The sequence below is a fragment of the Cajanus cajan genome, chromosome 1 (genome assembly GCF_000230855.2).
Source record: "Cajanus cajan strain Asha chromosome 1, NIPB_CcT2T_4, whole genome shotgun sequence".
NCBI lineage: Eukaryota > Viridiplantae > Streptophyta > Magnoliopsida > Fabales > Fabaceae > Cajanus > Cajanus cajan.
This window is the reverse complement of record NC_138517.1, coordinates 72,072,757-72,088,584: the sequence shown is the minus strand read 5'-3', so window position 1 is coordinate 72,088,584 and position 15,828 is coordinate 72,072,757. Positions and strand designations below refer to the sequence as shown.

The 15,828-nt window shown below is 35.2% G+C and overlaps 1 protein-coding gene and 4 non-coding genes across 5 annotated transcripts in view; all 5 read left to right on the top strand.

Moving 5' to 3' along the window:
* LOC114916945 (naringenin 8-dimethylallyltransferase 1, chloroplastic) overlaps positions 1–14,579 on the top strand; it is a 39,273-nt gene extending 24,694 nt beyond the window's left edge. The window contains exons 13-15 of the mRNA XM_029274663.2: positions 4,942–6,819; positions 13,353–13,524; positions 14,146–14,579. Coding sequence (XP_029130496.1) covers positions 4,942–4,983 — 42 coding nt within the window. The 3' untranslated portion in view covers positions 4,984–6,819; positions 13,353–13,524; positions 14,146–14,579. The remainder of the gene's footprint in view (positions 1–4,941; positions 6,820–13,352; positions 13,525–14,145) is intronic.
* LOC114916946 (small nucleolar RNA Z157/R69/R10) lies at positions 13,732–13,827 on the top strand. The gene has a single exon (XR_003805614.1). It is a non-coding gene; the product is annotated as a small nucleolar RNA Z157/R69/R10 (small nucleolar RNA).
* LOC114916947 (small nucleolar RNA R11/Z151) lies at positions 13,941–14,024 on the top strand. The gene has a single exon (XR_003805615.1). It is a non-coding gene; the product is annotated as a small nucleolar RNA R11/Z151 (small nucleolar RNA).
* Positions 14,175–14,280, top strand: LOC114916948 (small nucleolar RNA Z152/R70/R12). The gene has a single exon (XR_003805616.2). It is a non-coding gene; the product is annotated as a small nucleolar RNA Z152/R70/R12 (small nucleolar RNA).
* LOC114916949 (small nucleolar RNA snoR80) lies at positions 14,407–14,531 on the top strand. The gene has a single exon (XR_003805617.1). It is a non-coding gene; the product is annotated as a small nucleolar RNA snoR80 (small nucleolar RNA).
* Positions 14,580–15,828: the final 1,249 nt, after the last annotated feature.

Sequence of the window (15,828 nt, the reverse complement as noted above, 5' to 3'; positions counted from 1 at the left end):
ATAAGCCCAAAGTCAACAACAAATCATACATAAAGGAACTAAAAGGAAACATACAATAGGCAAATCATACGACAACACAAGCTTAGTGGTATTCATAACCCCTCTAAGAAACATATAAACATTACCTTAGGATCAAGGCCAACCCCTCTTCCAAAACCCATACTTTATCCTTGAGTGAGACAATCCACTGCCTTTACCTGGATAAGTGAACTCCAAGAAAGGAGGCAAGACGAGGTAGTAGCAACAAGACCCCCTCAAGGTTCCTCTTTGGTTTCACAACTTTATGATGGGATTCCAAGATGACACTAAAAAAAATAATGAGATAAAATTAGGTTTAAACCTAATAGACTCCTATCTATATAAAGAGTGTATTGGACTTATGAGGAATAAAATCCATTAGTTAGAAAACACTTTTATCTCATAACCTATTATCTTTCTTAAATGCCTTTTTATCATAAAAAATCAATTTCTCAAAACCCTTTATTTATTTATTTGAATTAAAACCTTCTATTTATTTTATTTATGAAAATTGAGGTGTTAAAACTCACCCTCCCTTAAAAGGCACTATGGATGTTTGACAAGGATAATGGCAAAGCCTTTTGATATGCGCCTTCATTGATACTTAAGAATTTGGAAAAGAATAATGAAATAAGGAAGATGTTTATGTGATTTCAAAACACGTTCTACCCCTATTTACGAAGAAACTTTGATTGTTTTTATTAAACTCTAAGGCTTTTCTTCTCATATCATGATAATTTTTCTACCTATTATGAGTTATTCTTATCCTCTCTTAGATAATCCTTACTCTTTTTTTTTTTTTTAATTTGCATAACTATCTCAGGTCCTAACACTAGGTTTTCTCTTGACTCAAACTAGCATAAAGGTGACATATACCTCTTATCATACAAGGCTTCATGAGATGTCATCCAAATATTAAATTGATAGTTGTTGTTATAGGTAAACCCTATTAAAGATAAGAAATTTTCTTAACTACCATTCTCTTCTAACACAAAAGCTTTAAGAAGATCCTCGAAAGATTAGACGGTACGCTCGGTTTGACCAATTGTTTATGGGTGGTATGGTGAACTTAACTTGCCTATGCTTGATTCCTAAATCTATATGTAAACTCTGTCAAAACCTTGACGTAAACCTAGAGTGTCACACTATGCTAAAAGGAATTCCATGCAACCTAACTATCTTACTAATGTGCAAGCTACTCTACCTTTTTAAGGGATATCTAATGTTAGTTGGAAGGAAATGTGAAGATTTAGTCAACTTGTACACATCACCCAAACAAAATCTAAACCTTTAGGAGTTCTAAGAAAACCTTAAAAAAAAAAAAAAAGTCTATGAAAATGCTATCCACTTGCATACAAGTATTTCACACTTTTACCTCATTCAAAAGGACGATATTTCGTTAACATTGTGAAAAACGAATGGTCTTTTTCAAATGATTGTGCCACGAATCCTGTCAGAGCGGCTAATCATCCCATCAACTTGTTTATTTCTTTAACACATTTAGGGATTTTCACATCTAAAATTGCTTAATTAACACTTGTTCAGATTCAACTCAATGCCATTTTCTGGCAACATATGTCCCAAGAACTTTCCAATTGATACTCCAAAAGCACATTTAGTGGGATTCAACCTTATATTATATTTTTTTAACTAGAGAAAAGTTTCAACTAGATCTTCTAAGTGACATTCTGGTGTTGAGCTTTTTATGATCATATCATTATATATATATATATATATATATATATATATATATATATATATATATATATATATATATATATATATATATATATATATATATATATATATATATATATACCTTGAAAATCATCCCTACCTGTCAAACACATATTGTTCATTATTTTGTAATATATAGCTCTGACATTTTTCAATCCTAAAGACATCACTTTAAAACAATATTTTTCCTTTTTATTTTTATTTTTATTTTTATGATGAACATTGTTTTCCTTGATCATATGGATGTAATAATATCTGATTGTACTGGAATAAACATCCATAAAAGTCAAATAACGACAACTTGAAGAAATGTCCTCTAGCTTATCAATATATGGTAATGGATACAAATCTTTATGACAAGGTTTATTAAGCCCAATATATTCTACTCACATTCTCCATTTTTTATTCTTCTATTTTACTAACACAATATTAACAATTCATGTAGTACACCTCCCTTATAAATCGTGCCATTAATAGTTCTTTAATTTGTCGTTCAACTTGTTACCGCTCTAAAGTAATCTTCCTTCTCTTTTAAAATTAATTTCACTGAAGGATCAAATTCGAATCTATGATAGAAAAAATAGGGATTTATTCTCAGCTTATCCATCAATTCCCATGCAAAAAGTTCAATGATCTCCTTAAGCAAAAAAAACCAGACTTTCTTTCATTCTTTCATCTCAATTCAAGCCTAACATTGTAAGTTGCTCTTACTTTTTTTCCAATTTTTGAACTAGAAGGCATTCTCCATTGGGTTAATTTCAATCTAGTCATCTAGACATCATTCTTCAAGCCATCTTGACAATTTAGCTCGGTCAAAAAGATTTCTTAGCTTCCCCAATTTTCTTCAAACTTTAATTTTAGAGGGTGGTTGCCTATAAAGGTTCTGTATAACATTCTCTTCCTTTTTATTTTCTAATCTCCCGATAATGTTACAACCTTCATATCATCTATGGTGAGATAAAATCTGCTACTATGAAATGAATAACCATTGTTTATAGATGCCTTTCTAAATTTCGTTGCCAGTTTTACATATCCTATAGGTTTAATATGATAGCCAGAAAATCGTATAAGATAAAAATGATGAGTCATCAAGAGCTACGTATCCCTAATTCTTAAAAAGGCCGTAAAATATGCTATGAGTTGAGTTTTCAATATCAGCAAATAACATCCTTACTTTGCGATTGAGGCATTTACTAATAGGAAAACATCATGATTTGTAATAAAAAAAATTTAAATCAAAATCAACAAATTAAGACCGAAAATTAACATTTACAAGTTTTTGTCTTTTCTGTCTTCTGAAAAAGTCATCATAATCTCCGTCGTATATTTCTTCCTTACATTACTACAAAGTCGTCTCCTGAAAATCCTCTGAATCCTCTAATAATCATTCATGCTCCCCTTCGATTGTATTGAGAACCACTTTATTGTTCAAGTAATGCTTCAATAATGTACAATTTTGATGAATGATTGTTGTAGTTTCTTTAACTCAATATCATAACAATTTCTTCAATCACACAAAGAATTGAAAGAGCAATATGCCATTCTCTATAGACAACACCAATGTTCAATCAGAATCAGAATTAGCAAAATCCTAAACCCTAAACCCTTAACCTTTACAAGATTTTGTCCTTTCTTTCTTCTGAAGAAGTCATCATAATCTCCCTCACATTTTTCTTCCTCTTATTACTACAAGTTCCTCCCGTGAAATTCCTCTAATAATCACACATACTCCCCTCCAATCATATTGAGAATCACTTTATTGCTCAAGTGACGCTTCCATTGATAATGTGTAATAGTGATGAAAGATTGTTGTAGTTTTTTAAGATCAATAATTTCTTTAATCACGAAAAATTGAATAGTTGAAAGAGAAATCTGGTGTTTCCGATAGACAGTGCCAATGTTGTGAACTTAATTAGGTGAAGAGTTAGGTTTTTGACAAAAATGTGGTGGCTCAAGCGACGATGATCTAAATTTTTGGTAGTGACATCTAGAAGGATTCTGATGTTTAAGTTAATACTTTTCTTAGGTTAGAGTTGAAATATCAGTGAATGCGTACCTAAGTTAAGGAGTCTTATAAAAGTGTTTTTGTGGGAAAGTTTTATTACTTCATTTATATATGATGTGTGAGCATCATTGATTCAATTGTCATGTGCCAATCTTTGATGTGAAACCCTAGTTTGATTTTATCTAAAGCTTGTCTCAGGTAAGATTAGATGAGTTGTAATTTTGTAAAGAAATGTCAAATGTAAGTTAGACTGCTGTCCAGAACAACAATAATAAAAGTTAAAGAGGAGCAAAAACTTACACCTTAAAGGGTTGTTCATATTGAAGTGGAATAGTTGTCCATGTTAATAGCTAAAATATAATGTTCATTAGCTTTAATGAATTTTTTTTATGCTGAAAACCAAGTCCTTTCCTTTGGGCAACCTCCATTAACTTCTTTGAAGGTATCGATTAAAAAGAAAAATACTTAGTAAGTGGTTTCTCCTTAGAATTTGAAAAATGATTTGGTGGACATGGGAGTGAAAGAAAGATAAGATAGACGGTTGTAGAAATTCCCATAAAGATTTACTTTCAGAAATTTGATCATTAAAATAAAAAAAATAAGAACTGGTATGGTTTTATTTATGGTGATAAGAACTAGAGAGATCAACCATTTGTCGACAACTTTGTGAAGAATTCATCACTATCTAAAACACTTGATATATTAGGACACAATGCCATAGTCATTTATTAACCTCTTCACAATAGTCCGATCCTTTAAAATAAAATATTTTAAGGAAAAATGAGTTAACTTTTTGCATAAGTTAAAGTGAATATATCACATAGATTTTTAGAAGTTCATTTGTTTAGCTTCTACACAATCATCTTATTAGTTCAGCAATTTTATTATAGAAAAGTTTTAATAATGGGATTTTATAGTTGATAAACTCCTTTAAATAAATACAAATTAGGCATTTTGACGCCGTAATATATTGGTTTTCAAATTCGTGTGTGTTTGTAATGTGTTTGGCACTTTGGTTTGACTATTTACATTTATAAAAAAACATAACTTTTTCCAGCTTTATGGAAAAGTTACAATTAATCAGTAGCCAAACATTCACATCAATTATGCATATTAATTGGAGCACATATACTCTTAGCTTTTGTTACTGATGTGATGTTTAATTTGTATTTTTCTTCCAGTTATTATATGCAGAGTGGTTCATCGTACCTTTCGTTAGATAAGAAGCAGTGACCTTTTATACTTGAGAAATTGTGCTCCTTTGTTACATCTGGATTATTACTTTAAATTGATAGTCGTAAATAAATAATTATGTACGTTGAATCTCAGTTTGTTGGTGATTAATTTTATCAATTAGCATTTTAACATGAAAACTGTGTTTATTTTTCTTTGTATTTAATCAAGTGAGATTCGAATCTGATCTCTTATGTATGTACAAAACTTAAATTGTGGGAAAATATTTACCTATTCAGTGTCGGTTAAATCCTTGAAAGGAATTAATTTTCGTATTTTATAAGAGATGCTCATTGATGAAAAAAAAAAAGCCTTTTAAGAGAAAGATAAATATAAGATTCTTACATTATAAAACCACGTGTAAAAATTTAAATAGAAATGTCTCCTTATATTTTATTACTTCAATTCCATCGAAAATTGTGTATGTCATGTTTTTTTTTTTTTATCTAAAAATTTGGTGCAGTTAAGATATTAGGGTAATTTGCAGTGTTAATAACTGTTAAAAATAATCTTATTATTTACTTATATTGTAAGCTATATAGTGCATTATGAAAAAGAAATACAATATAAAACAAGTTCGTGAAGGATTTATTAACATATATAAGCACTATTATTCAATGGAGTATTTTACTATGATATTATTTTAATTAAATTGAAAATATAATTGTTTTTTTTTTTAATTTAAGCCTCCCCCTCCGTGAGACAATTTTGTATCAAAAAGGTTATGAATAACTAACATGCAGTAAAAAAAAAACAACTTGATATTATATTTATTTCTGTCCAACGATGTTTTCCACGCTATGTCTCTTTAATGTAATTACAAAAAACATTCCAACACTCGAATAAGAAACTTCCTAAATGTAATAAATGCAAATATATTATGAAAAGTAACTTTATCTTAATATACGATATTATTTATATTAACTGTGATAGGTTTAGATTTCAACGGGCCTTGGTCAGAGATTACCAATTAGGTAATAAATCCTTAATTTACGTTTTTATCACGATTAAACTTAATTACCCTAATTATCTTTATGTATGGTGAGCAACTACTCATTATTTTCAGTTGTCGAATGACTTGGAAGTTCAATTTCATAGGGTAATGACATCTAATTAAGAATGTCAAACGAGCATTGCATACAAGCTTACGTGCATTAGTGCCCGAGGGTACCAAGTGGTTATGAACTACACACATTCAGGTACAGGTATATAGGTGACCAAGAGTCTTGAATTGGTATGAATGACACACCATCAAGTATATATATAGGTGATCGATGGTGACGAATGGATATGAACCATATGCACACACACATACGTGTATAGGTGGTTAAGGATGTTGAACGGGTATGAACCATATACGCACAAGTGTATATGTGGCAGAAGGTGTTGAACTGGTATGAACCATATATGTGCAAGTGTATAGGTGGTCAAAGGTGATATAATAGCATTAGTTTTCGGTTACCTAAGGTCCATCTAGTATACATGCCTCAAGCCTTAGAGGATGTTGAAAGATGAACAAGGTTTTGTTTAGATAGCCTTCAAAGTTCTTTGAGGGGATGTTTGGTAATTGTTGTGGCAAAAATATCTCGTGTTCTAACATTAGGTTCTCTCCTAACTTAGACCAACATTAGGGTATCTTACACCTCCTTCCATATAAGACTTCATAAGATACAATCACAATACTATAATGGCAATTATTGAATAGGTAAACTCTATTAAAGGTAAAAAAAAAAATCCTAACTACAATTATCTTATGTCACGCATGTTGAATGGAGATCCTTTAAAGATTGGATGATACGCTTGGTTTGGCCTTGTTTTTGTGAGTGGTAAGTTGAACTTAGCCTAAGCTTGGTTTTTTTTTTTTTTTAAACAGCAAAATTAATATATAACAGGTACAAGGGGTACCTGAACCCATATACAAAGTATAGAGTTTTCCAGGATTATAGAGAAATACTTAGTACATTTCTATCTCCTCATAATCAGAACCTGCTACCCTATCCACACCCGTTGAAACAAATACATGGCCCAGGATTGCTACTCCATTGAGAGAAAGAATAGGCAAAGGATGGTTTGAGGGTGGATAGCCACCTCCAACAAAAAATAAGAATGTCTCTAACTATACTACCTTGCTCAAATGTTCCGCCGTCAAAGATACACTTATTCCTGTACCTCCATAAGGTCCACATTGTAGCTAGCCACACAGTATGCCAAGTTTCTGCCTCTGACTCGTTTTGAATTGGTGCTGGGAGGAAAGAAAAGTGGTCGAAGATCTGCCTAGGAAGAGGTGCAGGACAATTTAACCAGGAGAGGCACTGTTTCCAAACTCTATCAACCATCGGACATGTACAAAAGATGTGTGTAGTGGTTTCAATATCTACCTTGCAAAAGATACATCTAGATTCATGCTCGCCAAGTAATATATTCCTGCGTGCCAAATTATCCACAGTTGGGAGTCCTCGATTCAGAAGCCTCCAAGCAAAGAAGAGAACTTTAGGAGGGGCAGGGATAGACCATATTAACTTGAAGATATCGTGATCTTCAATAGTGACTGACTCAGCTAATATGATCTGATAAGCCGACTTAACAGAAAACATCCCTGAGGACTCTGCCACCCAACTCCAAGAGTCGCATTGGGAGGAATTGAAGATGCGACTATTAATTAGGCGCAAAAGTTGTTGTTCTAAAGGAATTTCCCACTCAAATCTATTTCTCCTCCACCTGAGGTGCCACACCCATTCTCCGTTCACAAATGCCCCAATCTCTGCAATAGAAGCAAGTTGCTGATCAGAGCTAATGAACAATCTAGGGAATGCAACTGCAAGATTAGTAGGCCCCACCCACTTATCTAGCCAAAATCTAACTTTAGACCCCACTCCAACTCTCCACTCAATCAACTTATCAAACCAATTATCCTCCTCAACTCCACCACACACCATTAAAAGATCCCTCCACCATATAGAATCCTTCTGAGAGGAGGCTTGAGCACACAGATTGTGCCCACCTCTGTACCTTGATTGTAGAACCTGAGCCCACATAGAGCTGGATTGGTGGAAGAGATTCCATCTCCACTTAGCCAGTAGCGATCTATTGAAGAGTATGATATTTTTTACTCCCAATCCCCCTTTTTCCTTTGGTAGGGTCACCTTATCCCAACTAATCCAACAAACCTTCTTCTGATCCCCGACTCCACCCCACAAAAAGCGCCTTTGTAGGGAAACTATCTCCTTAGACACCCGATTTGGGATTTTGAAGAAAGATAAATAATAAAGAGGGAGGGAAGTTAGCACAGAATTCACCAGACACACTCTACCAGCCATAGAGAGAACTTTATGCTTCCACATCGCAAGTTTCTTCTGAACTTTTGAGATAATTGGCCTCCAGGTGACCACATTCCTAGGATTTGCCCCGATGGGGAGGCCTAAATATGGAAACGGTAGAGATAGAAGTGCACAATTTAACAAATGTGCAAAATCCTCCACTAGGGCCTGATCCACACAAATGGAACCAAATTTACTCTTGAAAAAGTTGACCTTTAACCCTGAGACCACCTCAAAGCATCTGATTAGACTTTTTATCAGAAATACATTTTGCAAAGAAGCTTCTCCAAAGAACATTGTATCATCTGCATATTGAACCAAACTAACTTCAACTTGATTGTGCCCGACCTTCACACTATTAAATCTCTTATGCTTCACTGCTTCCCTCATCAATCCTGACAACCCCTCTGCTACAATCGTGAAGAGAAAGGGGGCTAAGGGATCACCTTGTCTTAGCCCCCTTCTCATTGGGAATTCGTCAGTGGGACTACCATTAACTAGCACTGATAGACGAGCTGTATTGAGACACTCCCTGATCCATCCAATCCATTTATCATTAAAACCCAAGCGCTCAAGCATATATAGTAGGTACTCCCATGACACAGAGTCATATGCCTTCTCAAAATCAACCTTAAAGAATATGATAGGTTTTTTCATCCTCTTAGCTTCATCAATAACCTCATTAACAACCAGCACACTATGTAACATATTCCTACCTTCAAGGAAGGCGCTTTGTCGCTCATCAATAACACTTGGCAGAACTCGCTTGACTCTATTGGCAAGAACTTTGGCTAAAATCTTGTACATACACCCAACCAAGGAGATGGGTCTGTAGTCCTCAAGGCTTTGTGGATCCTGTTTCTTTGGTATTAGAGTGATGAAGGCAGAATTCGTGCCCCTAGGCAGTCTCCCATTGTGATGAAATTCCATAAGAAAGCGACATATATCCCCTCTAAAAGTTTCCCAAAATTCCTTTAAGAATTTGAAATTCACACCATCAGGACCCGGACATTTATTACTACCACACTCCCACACTGCAGATCGAATTTCCTCTTCAGAAAATGGAGCAATGAGTAATTCATTCTGATCTTGGGAAAGTGATCTAAAATGTGTACCATCCAGTCTTGGTCTATTTTGGCACTGCTCTTGAAGCCTCTGATAAAAGAAATCTCTAACATGTCCCTTAACTACTGTAGGATCCTCTGACCAAGAACCATCAATGAATAGTCCTTTCAAGGCATTTTTCTTTCTCCTCCAGCTTACCATGAGATGAAAGAATTTTGTATTCAAGTCCCCTTCTTTCAACCATTTCACTCTTGACTGTTGTGATAGAACCGCCTCGTTTCTAATTGCCACTTTCCAAAACTCATTTTGTAATTCCACTCTCTTATGGATCTCTTCTTCAGACAACCCAAGGTTTTCCTCCTTCTTATCCAGGTAGTTTAGATCTTTGACGATCCGTTGTTGTAAGGCCTGTGGATTCTCAAAAGACTCTAGATTCCAATGTTTTAGCTTTGACTTCAACACTCTCAACTTTTCCTTTAGAACATATGCACCCCACCCCTGAATTGAGATTCCTTCCCAAGAGTCCACAACAAACTTCTTAAACGATGGGTCTTGAAACCAATGATCTAGGGTGCGGAATGGTTTTGGTCCCCAATCTGAGTTACACACCTGCATCTTGACTGGACAGTGGTCAGAAATACATCTATTTAATACAGTCTGTAGACAGCCAGGCCAAATAAGAAACCAATCCCTAGAAACCAAGATTCTGTCCAACCTACTCTTGACCATACCATTTGGCTTAAACCATGTGAATCGTTTACCAACAATAGAAATATCCTCAACTTCCATATTAGAGATAAAATCATTGAAAAGTTGAATATCAGTCTGGTTATGACTTTCGTGCACCAAATTGACCCTTTCAGACACCACTCTAATACTATTGAAGTCTCCAGCTAGGCACCAGAGAGATACAGAAATAGCACTCCTCTTACCAATTAGCTCAGCCCACAGTTCCCGTTTTAACATTGATTGACATGGGGCGTAAACATTAACAATCACAATTTGTACACCATTATCTTTCCAGGTACCCACAATACCTAGAAATCCCACACCTTCAAACTGATTGACCAAATCAAACTTGTCTTTCCTCCAAGTAGTTAATAGACCACCCGCCTTGTTAATGGCGGGAACCATCCTCCAGTCACAATCGTTGTCCCCCCACAATGAACAGCAAACCTCATTTGTTACATCCTGTTTTTTAGTTTCCTGCAAGCACAAGATATGAATGTCTTCCTCAATTATGAGCCTTTTAATATACCTCTGCTTGATTTTCCCTCCCATCCCTCTTACATTAAGAGTCATCAACTTCATGATCTACCGACTATATTATCCACCCTTGACTCGTCAATTATCTTATGCCTCTCCTGTTGATCTCTTGACTCTAGATTAACCAATGTTTCTATGATATGTTCCTCCTCACCATCAAAAGTCACGCCTAATGCCTTGCCAATTTCCCAGACTCGCTTAGCCTCTATGACCTCATCTTTTAACCAGAACATCCTATTGCAATTTCTAATATTTCCATCAGAAATTGAATTGCAAAACGAAAGGGCTTGTTGCCTAACCTTTCTTCGATGCTGCTTAACAGATGCAACCCGTTTACCTTTGATGGATCGCGGGTTGGAAATAATGGTGTGATTCCGGTTCGCCACTTCATCTAGAGGGGGGAGAGAATGAGTCAATGGGGAATTGGAAGGAACAATAGCAGGTTGGGGGTTGATATAAGCCACCACTCCCGGACTCACGTCTACTTCTTCAATAGCATTTGTTTGGATCCCAACTGGAGACTCTTCCACAATGGTTTGGCTTGGAGCGTGTTCTATAATAGGCGTAGATGGGCCAGGGTTAGACAGCCCATATACACCATTCGTAAGTGAAAGACCACTTAAGTTGGGCCTTGAAACATTTGCCACGTAACCCCCGATGGAGCCCACTTTAGCTACGACCTCCAAAATTTGGTTGCCACCTTTGTAACAAAGGTCAAACCTTGGTACACTATAATCCTGACATTCCTCAGATGCATGCTTACCTGCCTCCCTATGAAAATCGTTCTCTTGATATCCGATTGCTGTTTTTTTCGTTAATATGGGTGGACCCAAACCTGATCCTCCACCAAGCAAGTCAATGTTATTGTCAAGTTGTCCATCCCCAAGCAATGATGGCACGCTTCCCCCTTTACACGCCATGACATGAGTTATCCTTTGGTCGTTTTCATTATCATCCACCCGCTGGGTAAGAACCATAGGATCAAGATTCAAATTGCTTCCTTCTTTATCCACACAACGTTGAGTCGCCGGAGTAGCGTTCTCCTCCTCCACACTCATATTGTCTTCATTATCCTCCGATGCCGATGAGTTGAAACTCAAATCTGCGTCACTTTCGTTAGATGCCACCGACATATTAGGATTACATCTCATCCAACAACTGCATTGGTTAACCGAGGTAGCCAACTCTTCCTGGATACGGACACACGTAATTACACCATTGATCTTCGCCATAAAATGGATATTCACTAGTTGAAGGGCAGATGTTTTAATAAGCAATCTTGCTGAGTCAAGTCTATTAAAAGAGGATGTTTCATTGTCGATAGCAACCAATGAGCCAACTGTTCCCACTGCTTTGGAAAAACATTCCTCACCCCATACATGAATAGGAATCCCAATACACCGAACCCAAACTAATCTATTTCCAGGAATGGAATTGGGCTCCCACTTTTGGATTGAGTGGAAAAAGGACCAAAATTCATTCTCTTGATTCGGATTGTTCAGCATCTCTTCATCGACACCAGAAATCAACACCATATCATCTCCCATATATCTGACTTTGACGGTTGCCGCATCATGAAAAAGTCGGGTTTCTTTTAATTTTTCAAACATTGTTAAATCCCTTAACTTTCCAACCCAACAATCATTTAGCCAGTGTGTATTAACCTCTGTCACCGTAAAAGACACGCCGTTCCATTTGTCTTGCTGCGTAGAGGATTTACGCCTCCAGACCTGTTTTCCTCGCTCTGCATGCTTCATACCTATTTGAACTGCTTCTGCATAGGACTTCAGGTTAACTTGTGGTTGGGTTGAAGCTTTGCTTACTTGCTCTATCCCTGGTTGACCCGCTGCGAACGAAGTTACCCCTGGATGTTCTGCTGCGCGGGGACCCTTTCTTTCCATTCCGCGTTGATCCTGCAAGGCACTCCGCCTCGGATACTTTGGCAGGTTGACATATAGCTTGGCATTACCAATATAAATTTTATCCAATTGGTCTTCGAGTCTCTTGGCATCAACAACGTCCAGGAACCTAACAAAACCGAATCTGCGACCCCATTTGTTTCTTTTCCTGGCCACTAGAACCTCCCACACTCTCCCGAATCGTTGAAATATTTTCCACATATCATACTCATCGTAGGCTTCAGGGAAATTTCCAAAAAAATACGTAGTACATCTCTTGTTGCCTCTACTGCTGCTACTTCCTCCAGCAGTCATCTATGCTCCGAATGATCAACCACACTAGAACCTAGCCTAAGCTTGGTTCCTAAAGCTCTATGTAAACTCTCCTAAATTCTCAACATAAATTTAGGGTCTCTGCCCACTACAAAAAAATATTATTTAGTGGAGGTTATTTTACGGGAGTTTTAAAAATCCCCTCAAATTAACATGACTTGCAACATTTTTAAGAAACGCTTAAAATTCTGAATATAGCGGCAGTTTCTATCATTTATTTTAGGAGGTTTATGCCCTCCTGAATTCATATACAATTTTTCCTGCAAAAATTTTCCTGCTTTCCCTCTCTTACTTTTCTCCAATTTTTTTGAATCCCTCCTTCAATCACTCTTCCACTCTTCGAGCCTCTCTTCTCTCTCAACCTCACGATCCCCTTCCTTCTTCCTCAGGTACCATTTCCTCTTTCTCTTTTCCATTAGGTTTTCGTTTCATGCAGGGAGGTGCTTTCCCTCTTTTCTTTACCATTTCCGCTTCATGCAGGGAGGTGATTTTTGTGAGGCCATTGCCAGGAGGAGGGTGACGCATCCCGTCCCGAACCGTCGCCCATTTCAGTCGCCAACCACCGCGCGCATAGGGCTGTTCCACTGCACTCCCCAACAACAAAGACAGCGCCACCACCTCCCGCCCTGCTTAGCTGCTCGGTTCTGGAAAAGTAGGTACATGGGTTTATTTAGTGCTTCATAAATTTCATCAAATTGCTTCATTCATTCTCTTTGTGAACTTACGCTCTCAATTTCTCCTAAATCTCCTGAAGATTTCATCTTTACGAAATTCATTTTCGGCATTTCAATGCTTTGTGATAGTAATCTTTTGTTTTTTTTTTTCTTAATTTCTTTTGAAATTAAAATTTAGGTATTATTTTTGTGCTGTGACGAGACAATTTTGTGGACTAGAGATTCTGATCTGGGGTTTACTCAGAAGTTGATTATTAACCCTTGGCTGTCTGAGCACACCCAATTTTTTATTATAAAGTTTTGTTTTTTCATTTGTTTTTCAATTTTAATTTTAATTTTCCTAACATTTGTGATTTTGGAACACTTATTTTGTTATTGATTTGAGAAAATGATTTGGCTTATGATGATAATTTAATTATCTTAGCAGATTTCAGTGAGATTTCTATCAATGATCTGATTGTTACACACACTGAAGCCATTCACTAATTCTAGATTTTGACTTTTGTTTTTAAATGTGCATTTTCTATTTGTTCTATTTCGTTGTACCTATTGTTATTAGTGTAGCCAAAATAAGTGGTATTTGACCTTTCTGTTACCAGGCATTGTAGTAAGCAATTTTGTGTTGAGAAGTGCAATGATGAGATGAAACACCTAAGTGTTTATGGGCAGTGGACGTTACCCTAATGTTTCGCCGTGAGCTTGTATTTTAACGACTTCTCCTTCCACTGAGCACTATGATAAATGTTGGCGGAAAAAGTGTTTGAATGAATGCGTATTAATGGTTTGTATATTAGTGATTATAGTTAATTTTGAATGTCAAATATTATTGAATCTAATGTATATTATTCGCTGCGTCCATTACCAATTCTGGGGGATATCTAGTTCCTCTTGGTATAATGGCTCGGACGCAAGACCAACGATGTGGTCATCCTGATTGATGGTTTAATGACAATACCATTTGGTCTTGGAAACGCCACCAACATCATAATGGTTATAGATATAGATGAATGCAAATCCGATTCTTGTGATTCAATTTTTAGATCAATATGTAAGATTAGGTGGTTAAATATTTTTATGAACTAATAGGTGATTAATTGTTTTGTTATTTGTCTCTTGAATGTTGTAGGTGCACTTGGATCAAATATTGAAATAGGTGTGCATTAAAAACATTTAATAAAATATATATATTGTGAAATTAAAAAAAATGTAACGGGATTTGGATTATGTTACCTCATTATTTTTTTATACAGGTTAAATGTAATTTAAATTAAAAAAATAATATATATTGTGAAATTAAAAAAAAAAAGAAAATCATTCAAATTGAGGAGGTCAAAAACTCCCTCTAAACAAAACGCCGCAGAATGGAAAAGGTAACGGAGGTTGGTAAAAATTGTCGTATAATGCTTGTGGCGAACGTAACTGCAGCGTTTTTATAAAACGTCATTACTTATTTTGAGGGAGGCGTAAACCGCCGCAATATGAAAAAAAAAAACCTCCTGCAAAATGACAAATTTCTTGTAGTGGTCTGACATTGTACTAGAAGGAACTCCATGCAACCTAACTATCTCACTCTTATTAAATAACACCCTTATTTAGTGCAACATACTTCATATCTAACCTTTCAGCAGCTCCATTCCACGACACTTCATGCAATCCTTGTCGTCACTCACACATTTTTTTGAAAAACTTCCTAGAAGGTCACCCATCCCTAAATTATTCCATGTTAAACACGCTTAACTGTGAAGTTCTTAAGAAGTAAGCTACCAAAGAGTAGATGCATCTCATTGGTATAGATAGTACAAATTAATTCTTTTAAGTCATCCTTAACTATACAATCTCATACTTATACAATCTTTAGATCCTTCTCATTCTAGTATATTTCACAAATTACAATATAATATAATACAATAATTTTTATGTAAATTAAAAAATACAAATATTTTAGTTTGTGTATTTCACAAGTTACATTTTTATTATATATAATTAAAATTTATAATAAATTATATATAAAAATAAATATTATAGTTAAATCAATAAATCATATTTAAATTTGTATAAATATATATTAAATTAAAATTAGTAATTAATCAAATAATAATTAACTTCTATATATAAAGCACAAATGTCTTTCTTATGCCATAGCGTTTTTATAGACTTTTCTTTGACTAGAAGAATTTTATAATTTTTTAAATTTTTTTTATCTAATTTAGTTTTTATTTGACATTATTACTTATAAATTAATTTTTTATTTTTAACATAATTTTTTAATAAAAAATAATTAC